General features: G+C 44.5%; 1 protein-coding gene across 1 annotated transcript; it reads left to right on the top strand.

Annotated features, from left to right (window-relative positions):
• The first annotated feature begins 12026 nt into the window (after positions 1–12026).
• On the top strand, positions 12027–13451 carry LOC136363109 (inositol 1,4,5-trisphosphate receptor-interacting protein-like 1). Its single transcript, XM_066322199.1, has one exon. The coding sequence runs from the start codon at positions 12027–12029 to the stop codon at positions 13449–13451; it is 1425 nt and encodes a 474-aa protein (XP_066178296.1).
• The last annotated feature ends 454 nt before the right edge of the window (positions 13452–13905 follow it).

Here is a 13905-nt window from a genome sequence, read left to right on the forward strand (position 1 = left end):
GACTGGTCAGCTGAGTGAGGAGTGTTTTCCAGTTCCTGTTTGTAGCACGGAACAGGCAATTCTGTGGGAGCACCAGAGCACTCCTGATGAGTGTGTCAGTACTCTGACTTCAATACCTGCCTGGACTTCTTTCCTTTACGATTTAGACAGCCACTTTCACAAACCTTTAAACTACCTAATCATTCAAATATCCTCCAAAACCAAGAATGAAATTTGTGAGTATTGTTGAAACAAAGCAGTTTCACAAACCCAAATATACCAAACATTTGCTTTGTATTACCCCCACTGTCCTCACATTTTCCTCTTTATGAGTCCAATTTTTGCAGCTCTGACCTTGTAGAACCTTTTCTCAGCCACAAGTGTCAGTGATCAACTTCTAGTCTGTCTCAAAAAAAGTGGTACAATGTAGTCTGTCTTTCCTGCCAAGTATCATAAAGTGCATTGATACTTTCTGCTGTTCCATCCTCTAGGCAACCACACCTCATCTGCATTTATTGCTGCAGAGAGAGTGGGGTTCACTTTCGACAGGCTGAATGGGAACTTCAGCTGAGGATTTTGTGCAAGCACCAGAAGTGCAGAACTGTCTGACTCCCTTTTGGAGACAGGACTGAACAATCACTTTTTCTTTCTTTTTTTCTGTTTTCCTTGTGAAGAAAAGTAAATTTTTTTAACGATTTGCCAATCCTCCAAATAAAAAACTTTGAAACCCCAAAATAAAGTAAAGGCAGGTTTTGGGATATTTAACAGCTACTCTTAGCAACTGTATGCTGCCAAAGATTGATATTCCTTCTACCAAACAGGTTGGATATAAAGAAAACATAGGGTAATAAGAAAGAAAACTGTTATCTAGTCAGTACAAACTGTTAACTAAATCAATAAATTACAGACTCGGGAACTTCTGTAGGCTAAATTATTGCTGAATTACTTCTCTAGAGAGCTACCTCCAATTTTAAAGTTCATTTACTTTTACAAGATATTGGGTAGGAGTCTGCAAGGAGAATGGAGCTACCTCATTTATAACTGAAGGAAGTTAAAATGCTGAAAAGAAAAATTATGAGTAGTAGAAGTGCTGAGCAGTATCTACATTTCTTACAATGTGCAATTCCCCGTGTGAGTGCAAGAGTCATGACTTACAAAAGTGATTTGTGTTTCTGGGATGCTCATTGGAATTACCTTACAAATCCCCGTTTTCGGAAAGTACTGAATGAAACTTCTGAACAATTAAACTCCCATAACAAATGTCACAATGAACATACAGTGCCACTGGTCATGTCTGTGACCTCTGCCTTGCTGTTGCCAGCAAGTGTGAGAACAGTTCAAATTTCCCACCCACTTTCCAACTGGAGGGATTTTATGGAGTGAACGAAATAGTTCTTTGCGGCCAACTTGATTTTAATTATACACGTCCTAACCTTTAGAAAATGTATTTAGATTTTTAAATAATAGTGTGGGGGAGAGTGACAAGGGAAATGTATGCTTGAGCTTACTAAGGGACCAAAAACATTTTCTCCAAGTGATAAACAGATGTGAGAATGACAACATTACACATGAGCTCTTGGAACAAAGGGATCATCCAGATGAAGAATATTATGTTTCTGCAGTAGTTTAATCCTGTAATCCTTATGTGAAGCTTTGATTACAGAATAATATGATATCGATGAGGCCTTTATCACTTGTGGTGATGAGATAAGATTAAGTGACCCGCTCCTAGTCATGGCAAATCTCTGGCAAGACTGAAGCTGACCCCATGCTTCCTGACTCTTCGTTTTCATAAATTTTCAGGTAACAGCTTTTGCCTTTGTCTCAGTCAAAGGGTTGTGAAAGGAAGGTGAGAATGAAAGGACCCTGAGAAGCAGGAAAGAATTATTTACATCCAACTGGAGTGGGGTTGGGGGATGCAAATGGGAAATCTGCAACCTCTTGCTCTCTAGGTGTCACAATCAAATCCCTTCCTTGTGTGGAGCAGATGTTTTCAGACCACAGCTTGCACTCAGATGAAGTTTTTACACAACTAAAAATACTTGCATTGTGTCTGCAAAAGGAGAGAAGTTGTTTCAGGTTGTTGTGACATGTGACCTTGAACACCAGCAATCCAATATTAAGATTAACAAAACTGGTATCCAGTCTGAAATATTTTGCAAACACTTTGTATTTGCAAAATATTTCTGTAATTTTTATTTCCTATCCTTTGTGTGTGTCCATATGCACAAAGACTCCAATGGGATGCTCCAGAGCCAAGTTATTTGCAATCAAGAGAAACACGTTCAGTCCTTGAAGCACGTGCTGAAGTGCAGGCAGAAAAGCCAGCTTGAGCATTTGAATCCATGACCATCACTTTTTTGTACTCTTGCTCTTGCTTATTAGCCTAGTGGTGACTCACAGCATCCATGCTGAATCAGGTTTCCCATTGGTACCCACAGCCTCTCACATCTGAGAGTTTTCCTACCCTCTTGACTCCAAGTGTGAAGATCTCCTCTTCCCCTTCTCACATTAGCTGGTAAAATGTACCATGTGGCTCTGACCTAGGATCAGGACAGCAGCTGTTGATTTGGAATCATAAAATCATTAGGTTGCAAGAGAAATTAAAGATCATCTAGTTCCAACCTCCTGCCATGGGCAGGGGCACCTTCCACCAAGCCAGGTCACCCAGTGCCTCATCCAACCTTGTCATTTAGGACACGAAAGAAAGATTAGAGTCTCCAAATATTTCAGAAGGCAAAGAGCATAGAAAAAAGACTTTATTGTCTAATTCTTACTACTTTTTATAAGGAATTCCAATACAGACTTAACATGATTGGTGAATAGGAACAACACCTCTCTAATTCCATTGATTAAACTAGAGAAACATCAATACACCACCTGGAGAAAGATTGTTTTGAGAAAGGACAGTTGTTTGCCAAGATTGTTTTGAGAAGAAGCTTTCTTGAGAAGTTTTTCCTTGGGAAAAAGTAAGCAGCTAAAATCTCTCAGACCCAGAAATATCAGGCCCACACAACCTTGTCTGGAACTCATCTTCCAGAGATGGCTCATCCACAACTTCTCTGGGCAACAAAGAGACGGACGTTTTTAAAATGCTGCTCTTGAATGCATAGAGTATCAGAAATCTGTAGTACCTCTGGATGACCAACCCCTGTCCCTACCCTTCTGCCACAATAAATGAATGTATAGCTGATGAAATGACTTGATCTCAAATACCAGATGCTGAGGAAATATGGCTGCCTGCTTGCAACATCTGAATCCTCTTCCTTCTGTGTCTGGCTGCCCTGGGCCAAGCTGGAGGACTCAGGGATTAATGAGTCTCTGATGTGACCTGCCAGAGCCATTCCTCAGTCCTGCTTTGAGGCCACGCCTGTAAAACTTACAAACTCATCATTCTTTTTATGACAAAGTAGATATGGGATTGGAGGACCAGCCTAACAAATGTGAATGCTGTTTGAAGCTGGATCCAACCACTCCAGCCAGCTGCCTTCAGATGTCAAAAGTGACTGACTTTGTTTTATGCGGCAGATCTGAGGCAACCAAGAGCTGGTCTAATTGCAGATCTCCATATGGCAAAAGTCTTTCTTTTAAAAGGGCATCAAAAGGGAAAGATTAAAACATTTAGAACCACATGGAAGGAAAAGGAAACAACTATTTGGAGTAGATCTGGCTTCAGGAGAGTAGTGAAGGCTGAGGCTGAGCCGTAGTCTGGCTGAAGATTTTGTCCCAGATCCCTTTACCTTGCACTGATTCCCCATGCCCTCCAAGAAGCTCTGTTTGTTTACTGTCACCCCCATGCCTTTTTGTGGTTGCTTTGCTCTTTTCCAGCACTCCAGGATAGTTTTCTGATGGTGCTGAGGAGCATCTTGATGCAAATATGAAGCCAGAAGTTTCCGCAAATGCTGACTGAAAGAAAGTGTATCATTAAGAAGAAAGAAATGTGAGACAGAAGAGCTCCATCACACTACAAAATTTGCTTTTCATCATCCTCTGATAGATGAGATTTTCCTTTGGCTTCTCCTGAAAATTTCTGGCACTAAGTACATCAGGATGGTCACCAAAGGTCCAGCTAATGCAAAATTTTTTTCTAAAAAAGTGGCTGAGGGTTGGTGCCAGATAAGCAATAAGATAGAGTCAGGTATGCACTGACAATCTCCCATCCTTCAGAGAACTAAAGCCCTGTGAGGTACAGTCCCCTGCCTGCTGTGCCTCACCATCTGCCTTCAAGAGATGATCAATACATTCTTTTGGAGACTCTCACAGAAGCACAGAAACAGTTTCCATAGAACCCAAGGACAGCATCTTCATCTTCATTTTTGCTAGTTCATTGTCAAGGAAGACTCATTTCTTGCTGAGTATTATAAAATAATCATAGAATCATTTAGGTTGGAAAAGGCCTTCAGTATTATCAAGTCCAACTGTTAACCCAGCACTGCCACATCCACCACTAGGCCATGTCCCCAAGTGCCACATCTACATGATTTTTAAACACCACCAGGGATGGTGACTCCACTACTTCCCTGGGCAGCCTGTTTCATTTCCTTCCTCAAGACCACTGTAAGGGATCTTACAGTTCCTGAAAGCTCTCCAGGGGCAGCATTCATCTGCTGAGTTCCTCCCTGAACTGGAAATTCTCCTGCTAGGGGCAATTTTTGTGGAGTCTTTATAAATGCCAAAGCTCATAATAACACACAGGTGTAAGGCATTGTGGCACCTGGTTTGAAGGACTGAGGTGTTCTAAACCATCCCTGTTAGACTACTGATTTCCCTGGGACATGCTTTTGGATAGCTGGGCATTTGCTTCATGTGACCTGACAGAGTAGCAGGACTTCAGAACACTTTTCTAGAGATGTCTTATTCTAAACAGAGCTTCATCTGCATCCGCAAAAAATCTCACCCATGTAATGACACAAGGAGTACTGTGCAAACCTCCCAGGAACCACAGTGGGCAGGGGTGGCTCGACAAGCTTTGGAGGAAACCAGTGGCAGGGATGTATCCAGCAGACAAGAAGGAAGGTCACTCTGACAGTAGATCCCTACATCCTCCTCTTTTGAGAAGCCCTCCCACTGGCACATAGCCATGCCTTGGCTCCTTTCCAGAACTACAGCATCTCAGCCAAGGAAAATTTGTATAGAGCCTGAAGGGAGATGGGGAGCTCTGTAAAGCCTCCAGCCCAGACTGTTTCTGTTGATCCGTGGCAGCATGCGTTGTACGTCCTGGTATCAATGTGATGAATGTTGTGCTGACTTCTGCATTGTGTGTGCCTTGTACTAAATATTGTCTGCTGGAAAGTAAATAACAGCAGATGAGCAAATGGGGCTGTGATGACATTTCAGTGTCCATAATGTTTCCATCCACAAAATGCAGCAGTTATGCATCATTTTAACGGTGGGAATAGAGAAGCAGTCAGCTATCTGCATCCGGAAAATCAAAAAGGAAAGCAACATTAGAGGAAATAGATAGGCAGTGGGTGTTCAAGGGCAATGAGTCATCCTTGCCACAAATAAGGCTCACAATGAGGAATACTAATAATTAGGCAGGATATTTCAAAACTTCAGCTCTTTCCTCCTTTCCCGAATTATCTTTTATGCCCTGGGGATGTTTTGGAATGACGGTGTCTGCTTTGGGATGTAGACATGAAGAAAATCCACTGTGAGAAGAAATGACCAAACAGCCGAGAAAAATAAAGTTGGGCTGTAAAGTTTCTTCTTTAAACTCAGGAGGCCCTTCGAGAGGAAACTGTCATGATTCTGGTCAGCCAACAGAGCAAACACATCCCAGGGAAGGACAAAGCCTGTGGCCACTGAACTCAGCACTGGCAGGAAGCATCAACAGCACCTGCTTTTCCCCTTTCCCCATCATTCTTATTCCCCTGGGCTTGCTCCGACCTTCTATCGTTCAGGGAATGAAACGGGTCCCTCTAGTGGGTGAATCCAGGAGGAAAGAACGTGCTTCCCATTTTGGTACACTGGCTCTTCTCCTCTCGAAGTTCACACCTTCTGTTTTACTTGGGTTGAAAACAAAGAGGATTTTGCCTCTGAATCAGGCTGGGTCTCAGCTAAAATCCCGGACTCCCTAAAGCTGAAATTTCCAAAGAACAGAACTGGAGAAAGAATAGAGAATCTGCTGTGACTGTCAGTGCTCTGGCTTCTTGGAGGTTAGAAGCAAAGATGAATGACAGGTGTTGTCCTCACTTGAGAGGATTTGTGGGAAAGAAGTCTTTCTGAACCTTCAACATTTCTGACTATGTATCATAGAATCAATAAAGTTGGAAAAGACCTCTAGGTCATGGAGTCCAACCTATGACTGAATGTCACCACGCTCACTAAATCATATCACAAAGGGCCAGGTCTACTTGTTTTTCTAATGCTTCCAGAGATAGTGACTTCACCACTTCCCTGGGGAGCCTGTTCCAATGCCTAATCACCCTCTCCGTGAAAAAAATTTTTCCCAACAGTTTCCTAATAATGACATAATTAACATTTAGTCCTAAAACCTCTGAACCACAGAGATGTTTTGGGCCTATCCTAGGTGAAGAGTGATCCCTTTCTGAATAAGCCTTAAACCATCAAACAGGAGTTTTTGTGAAACTGCAGGGCTGCAGTGTCATCCCCATTCCTTCCCTGCTTCCCTCTGCTGCAGAGCTCTGATTGCAGCAGCCTGACTTCAAGCACTGGCAAATGTCATCACTGACACTGCTGTGGTGGGTGCACACCATCATTATAATCTGTATGCATTTAGCCATCCCAGCATGATAAGAGAATGATTAGGAGAATAGTTAGAGAGTAAATTAAAAACTCCCAGCAGTTTCCTGAGTGAAGGTACTAACTTACAGGCATATTTTTTCACCGCATCACTGAAAAATGCCATTAGTTATACCTGTGAATACATGTTAGATTTAAACCCCCGGTGAGAATTTTTATTAATATACAAATATGTTAGGGCTCTTATGCTGCTTAAAATGTAATTAACCATCTTCTGAAGATTAAGGGTGCATAATCATAAAAGAAGTGCACTCTTGTGCATTTAATTCTTCTAATCTGCTTTATGTTGATGTTAGTGTGGAAGAATAATCGCTGGTTTGCCTAAATAGTTTGGGTTTGTGCTGTAGGAAGAAATTGTTATAAGATGCACTTCTAAACTTAAAATTTGGTAGGCTTACGGTGACAGAAGATGATGAAGTGCACAGAGAGATTAGGTAAAAATGCTTCTTTTATTCTTTGCTGCCGTTGCAAATGCCCTGCAGTGGTAAAGCTGTGTTTCTGACAGTTTCATTCAGCAGACAAAAAGGAGGAAGGACAGGCACACCCAGTGAATGTCAAAGATAAGAGCAATAAACTTTCACTAGTCTCCTTAAGTACTAATTTAAACACATAATGTGTCATGTGGGGATTCAACAAGATTTTCTGAGAAGTATATGGAAAATGAGCAACCAACACAAGGCAGAGAGACTTTTGATTTGCTGTGTTGTAGTGAGAGAGCTGAGTTTGTGAAATGCACTCTAAAAACATAAATTGATGATTTTATGTTGTCATTAAAACATGCTATTGGAGTAGTCCATCCTCCCAGAGCTGTTACAGTCCCCATGAAATGTTGATCAGGTTTATTTGAAAAGAGGTGAAGACCTTCAGGGCCATGGAGCATGGCTCTTCAGGGACAGTTTTTTCCTAGCAACATGATCCATAAAATCATTAGGTAACTTGGAGAGCTCCACAGAAATATTTTTTGTTCCCCTTCCCTCCTAGCAGGACTTCTTGCAAACTAAGAAGACACGAAGAAGGAGCAGTGGAAACTGGGATGAAGACATTTGCTGATAGTCGTAACTGCATGAATACACACTGAAGTTATTTAGTAAGTGTGCAGCCCGTTCCTAGCAGAGTCAGTGGGGTAGAAACTGCCATGGGAAACATGGGATGAAGAGCTCATGCCACTCCTGCTTTTGTGGAGGAGTCAGAGGGGCTGGAGACTGGGTGGTGTTCCATGAAGACCACCAAAGAAGGGAGTTTCCTCGTCTTGAATAAGCAGGGGCTCTGCAAGGTCCTTTAGGAAAAGCAGCTTCCAACATCAATTTTAAAAACTGAAAAACAATTGCAAAATCATTCCATACTTTCTTTTTTAAGACTAATTTATGTTAGGGGGGTCCTTTAGCACTCAGTTGTTTGTGGGGCCAATAACAGTTTGCAGTAGATTGTTGTGGCCAAGTGGACCCTGCTCCAGGGCAAACTGGTGACAGCATGACCACAGGGAACAGTAGCACACAGCCCAAGGAGGGCTTCTTGGCTGCTTTGTGCTTGTTTTCATTATTTCCAAGGCAATGCAGAGGCATTATTGAAAGTTGCTTGTTTTCATTGCAGCTTCCTTCTGACAGGTGTGACAGGCAGCACAGACAGGTTGCTCTGGGCCCTTCTTGAAGCAAAGCTGCTTTCTGTGATTCCCTAAAGGAGGCAGCTGCCAGGCTCCTTGTGGCCACCTGTGCTCAGGAACCAGCATGCAGCATGTCAGGGAAACCCTTCCTATGGAGAGCACACACAGATTTTCTCCCTTGCTGCTGACAGGGAGCCACAGAAGCTGCTACTTGAGGAGCAATGGCAAAGGAAACTGCTGCTTCCAGAGTCAAAACCCAGCACGACAGCATAGACATTCCCTCAGGTTTTCCAACTGGCCCACAGACCAGGATGCTGCACAAGGACCATGTTGCATTTCTAGTCTTTAGCTGGCAGTCCTTTACAAAACAGCAGGGAAATACTGAAGGTTGTTGAAGCATGAGTAGTGTTTCAGATCTGTTTGATGTTTTTGTCCCAAGCTGATGTTCCCCACTGCCTGCTTCCCATAGCACTGGGTGCACACTTCATCTCTGTCTCGGCAGGTGCCAGAAGCACCAGCACAGAGCTGAAGGGTGCTGTCAGACCAGAGCAGGCTTCAGCCACGTGCATATCCTGGCTTGAACCTAGGCTTTTCAGAGAGGCATTAAGTAGGTTCAGTCTTAAAATCTTACTTAAAATTGCTGACAAGTTGAGTGCTAAATTACCTTAGGATTTGTGAGCAGGTGGAATATATGTATCCCAGCCAATGGAAAGGACACCAGATTCCCATTCCCACCTTGTTTAAGGACTGCTGGTGTGAACAACCTTGGATAAAGTGCACTTGAGAACCTGATTAATTCTGTTTGCCATTCAATCTTGCACTAAATAAGACATGAAGCTCCAGACACAAAACCAGCCATTCTTCTGTAACAGTTTGCTGTCAACACAAGACAATAAAATAAGAATATTTTAGATTCAAAATGCAGACAAATAGGAGAGAGGAGCTGTATTGTGCTTTAAATGCATGGCTAACTCAGTCATGCTAATGTGATTATCTCACTGAACTTTTATGCTGTCGCTTAAGGGTAACTTTGCCTTGTCTAGCTGGGGTATACATATTTGTTTCACACAGGCCTAATGTCTTTTTTAAGTTTGTGGAAATAAGGAAATGTGATTTCCCTCATCTGTTACAAGGTAGAATCCTTTCTTGGCATTAAAGTCTTGGGCATAAAAAAATCATAAAATGGTAGAGTTTTTGGTTCTTGGAGAAGTAAGGACGGTGGTTAGCAGAACTGCCATCCTTGACTTCCAGGCAGCAGATTTTTTTCTGTTTAAGAGATTGATTCACAGACTCCCTCAGGAAGCAGTGCCAAGGAGCTCAGGAAGGGCTGGGGAGTTCATGAAGGCTGGAGATTCTTCAAGAAGGAAATCCTAAAGGTGGAGAAGTAGGCTATCTCCAGCTGATGAAAGCTGGCTAGAACTCAGGGAAGAAACAAAGTTAATGACCTTTTGAAGAAGGAGCAGGCAATTCAGAACTACAGTCGTATCATAAGATTAACAGGGTCAAAATTAGAGTTTAAATGACAAAACTAGAAAAACATCAGAAATAGAAAAAGCCTAACTGAAATTTAATTTGGCTACTACAGTCAAGGGCAATGAAAGATGTTTCTTCAAGTACAAAATGAGAGCTAAGGAGAATCTTCATCTTTCACTGGATGTATGGGGAAACATAATGACAAAAGATGAGGAAAACACTGAGGTTCTTAATGTCTTTTTTTCCTCAATTTTTAATAGTAAGACCAGCTGTTCTGTGGGTACCCAGACCCCTGAGCTGAAAGACAGGGACAGGGAAATGGTCAGTGGCGTGCTACACTACACAGGCAGACACAAGTCTATGTAGTCAGATGAGATCCAGGAAAGCATAGTGCAGGAGCTGGCAGAAGTGCTCCCTCAGCCCCTGTCAATCATTTACCAGCAGTCCCAGATAACCCAGGAGGTCCCAGGTGACTGGAAGACAACCACCTTCTATACACCCATCCTCCTTCTACTCCCAGAAGTAGATTGAAGGAGGATAGGGAAACTGCAAGAAAAGAAGAAGACCCCTGCTCAGCCAAGCCATCCTTCTTCCCTGGTTGCCATTGACTACTCCTGTGATTTTAGGACACGGCTCTTCAAAGGGGACCAACAATCATGGAGCACAGAACCTTCAAAATCGGGTCCCCAGGGGACTTTCTGGACTTGCTCCTTCAGCAGCCCAGAGTCTGTTCTCTCCATATGCATGTTCAAAGTTTTGCTGGCAATTGTATGGACATTTGGCAGGTGTGTTCCACAGACAAAGGGAATGATGGCTGTTTGTACGTCTGTCAGATAAATGGGGAAGGTGATAAAGTCTCGGGAAGTGTGAGACTTGGCATGACGTAAATGGGTTAAGGAATGGATATTCTGGTTTTACTTGTCAGTAGCTGGTCCAGTGCTGTGTTTTGGATGCAGTATGACAATGGTGATGCTCTGGTTGGTGCTAAATGTCATGTTTATCCAAAATCAGGGACTTTTTGGTGCCCCGTGCTCTGCCAGTGAGGAGGTACAAAACCCGCAAACCCAAAAAGCTGGAAGGGAGGAGCATAATTAGGACAGGTGACCCAAACTGGCCAAAGGTTTATCCCATATGCCATGGTGGCCAGTATATAAAATGGGGGAGTTACCTGGAAGGGGATCGATGACATGAGATGATAGAGATCAATGTTTAAGAAAGGATCTGGCATCAGTCAGCATGTGGTGATCAATTTTATTGTGCATCACTTAAGGTTTTGTTTTTTTTTTTTTCTCCTCGTTTTTATAAATTCTTCTGATTTATTTTATTTTAATTGTTAACCTGGTCTTATCCAAACTTACTGGTTTGCACTTAGATTTTCCCTCCAGATTCAGCTTCAGTGGGAAAGTAAAGGGGTTTAGGGCTGTGGGGATGGGAATGGGGAGTGCAGGGTTGGGGATGGGTGTATGGGGTGTGGGAGTTACGGGCTTTGAAGTGCTCAGCTGCCAGCTGGTCAGGACCTCACAGCCTCTTTTCCTGAGCTTCCAGCAGAGCACCACAAGCAGCACCAAGATTCCAGCAATGGCCCAGAACTGCCATTGTAGCGAGGCAGCCCAGAGCACAGGTCCCCATGCTGCACCATTCTGCTCCACAGCCTTGTGCTCCAGCTCCTCCAGCATCCAAGTCATCTGCTGGCTGAGGAACTCAGTCCGGTGCTGCATGCGCAGGCGTGTGTCTTCATCCAGCTCATCATTCACCACCTTTGCATTCTGGAGGATGGTTTTCACCAGTGTGACCAGGAACATGACCTTTAGGAGGACAGAGAGAAGGGTTTGGCAGCTCTGCCTGTGTGCTGACCCTCTCCGGCAAGTGTGCACGCTGACCCTGTTTCAGGCTGGACTAGGACAGCACTGCCTGCTGCTCTCCTCTACACCTGCCCCTCATTGTGATGCCCCTTGTGATGTCACTGGCACCAAAGACATCACAGCCAGGCCAGCCCTGTCCTTCATGATCACTCCAGCTTAGACCCTCACAATGGCCCCAACAAACCAAAGTCCTGACACCTAGCCTGCCAGCTGCCTAGTCCCCTCTCCTTCCGGCCCATTGTCTCCCATCCCTCCTTCCATCACTGTCAGATCCCTTCATTTCCCTTTTCTTCTTTGCCTCCCTTCTCAGCCCCACTGCACTCCTCTCCCTCCTCTTACAGGTTGTAATGGTCATACTACTCCTCATCTGGCTTGTGCAATGGATCTACCATTACATCAATGAGTACCTGGATAAGGATGTCAACCAGCAGAGGACTCAGCTGCTGCAGGAGTTGGCCCAGGGAGGGCCAACTCTGGAGCAGAGGTCCTGGGGAGCTGTGCTCTGGACTGCCTTGAGGAAATGGCTGTTCTGGGTCGTTGCTGGAACCCTGATGCTACTCTTGGCACACCGGTGGCTCAGGAAAAGCATCTGTGAGGAGGAGAACAGCAGGGACTCAGAGAATGAAGAAAGTGAGGAAGAAAATCGTGCTGAGATGAATATGATCTATATCTTCTCAAGACGCTTCCACCTGTCAGTGCCAAAGCTGGCCTCGGGGAGACGTGCAGTGCAGGAGCTGCTGAGTGACCTTCTCCAAGTCTCCCACAGCCTCTTTTCAGACAGCTTCTTCCCAGTGCTGGAACCAGCCATTGGAGTGGGCAGTGCCTGTGAAGGATGGAGTCCCCAGAAGGAGGATGTTGTCTACTGCATGTTTGTGCCCCTGAAGCCCCCCCATGGGTATGCCTTCCACCTGGAGCCAGACATCATGAGGGAGATGCCACAGATGAGGATGCGCGTCCGCGTTGAGCTGGTGTGCACTTGTACCAGGGAACAGCCCAACCAGAAAATTCTGTGCTTCCTCCACAACTCTGCAGAGGAGCTGAAGAGAAATCAGGTGGCCAGCCTTCTACACACCCTCTGCACTGGCCCTTACCTAGATGGAGAGAAAATTGCCCTCTGGTTCCAGACGTTTGTGATCTCAGCCTGGTCAGTGTTGCCTCAGTCCCATTACTACAGCATGAAGGTGCTTCCCTCCTGCCGCTCCTGCAAGATGAAGCTGATGAAAGCCTCTGGGAGAAGCTTTTTTGTGGAGGTGGTATTCAGTGTGCAGCAAGGTGACTCAGACATCTTCCTGAGTAGCCAGCCTACAGAGGCCCCATTCCCCCCAAGCACGACATGGCTGGAGAGCTATGCTGTGGCAGAGGCAAAGTTTTTCAGGCATGTGTCCATGCAGGCCCCACCCCACAGCTGCCACCTCAAATGCCTGAGGCTCTGTGCTCGCCTTCTGGAGGGCTCAGGCCTTTCAATCTATGCCTTGAAAACCACAGTCATGCACCTCCTGACCTTGATCCCCCCATCAGAATGGCAGCACAAGTATCTCCTGATGCGGGTGGATGACACCATGCATTACCTGCGCTGTTGCCTAGAAGAGAAATGCCTCAAGCACTTCTTCTTTGGCAATGAGGACATGCCTGAGGAGATCTCCTTGCCCCCAGCCTTCCAAGAGGCACAGCCTCTGAACCTCTTCCAGCACTTGGCAGATGATCCAGCTGCCCAGACTGAGGCATTGAAGAAGTTTGATAAGCTACAATATTACCTCTACTTTGGGTTCTGAAAGTGACAACTGCAGAATCACAGAATAGTAGAATTGTAGAACTGTGGAAGAGTAGAATAGTTTGGTTTATAGGAAAATACTTCCAATATCATTCTAACCATACTTTGAGCTTCTGGGAGCTTTAGTTGATGTAAAGTTTACAACAACTGGTGGGTTTGAACAAACACTGTATCTCTGAACATTCATGCATCACTTTGGCATGGAATGTTGCTACTCAGCTACCACAGAGTAGGAAATTATTTGGTTGAAGACCTGAGGCAGGACTCTGGTTTCTCTGATTCCCTGCCTATGAATCCCTCACTGTTCACTCTCCTGCACTGGGGAAATAGAAATAATTGGTCACCCTACACAGCTGTACTCACTGCCAAGTGCCATTTAATGTTGCTGCCCTCCAGTCAATGCCCTTTTTGAGACAGTCCATTCCTTCTGTGAGTAAAGCTCACAGAAGGGTACA

Source organism: Sylvia atricapilla, chromosome 6 (genome assembly GCF_009819655.1).
Source record: "Sylvia atricapilla isolate bSylAtr1 chromosome 6, bSylAtr1.pri, whole genome shotgun sequence".
NCBI classification, from domain to species: domain Eukaryota; kingdom Metazoa; phylum Chordata; class Aves; order Passeriformes; family Sylviidae; genus Sylvia; species Sylvia atricapilla.

What these genes read in the sequence shown, in the direction of transcription:
- LOC136363109 (XM_066322199.1), top strand. Translation starts at nt 12,027, where the DNA reads ATGGTCATACTACTCCTCATCTGGCTTGTGCAATGGATCTACCATTAC.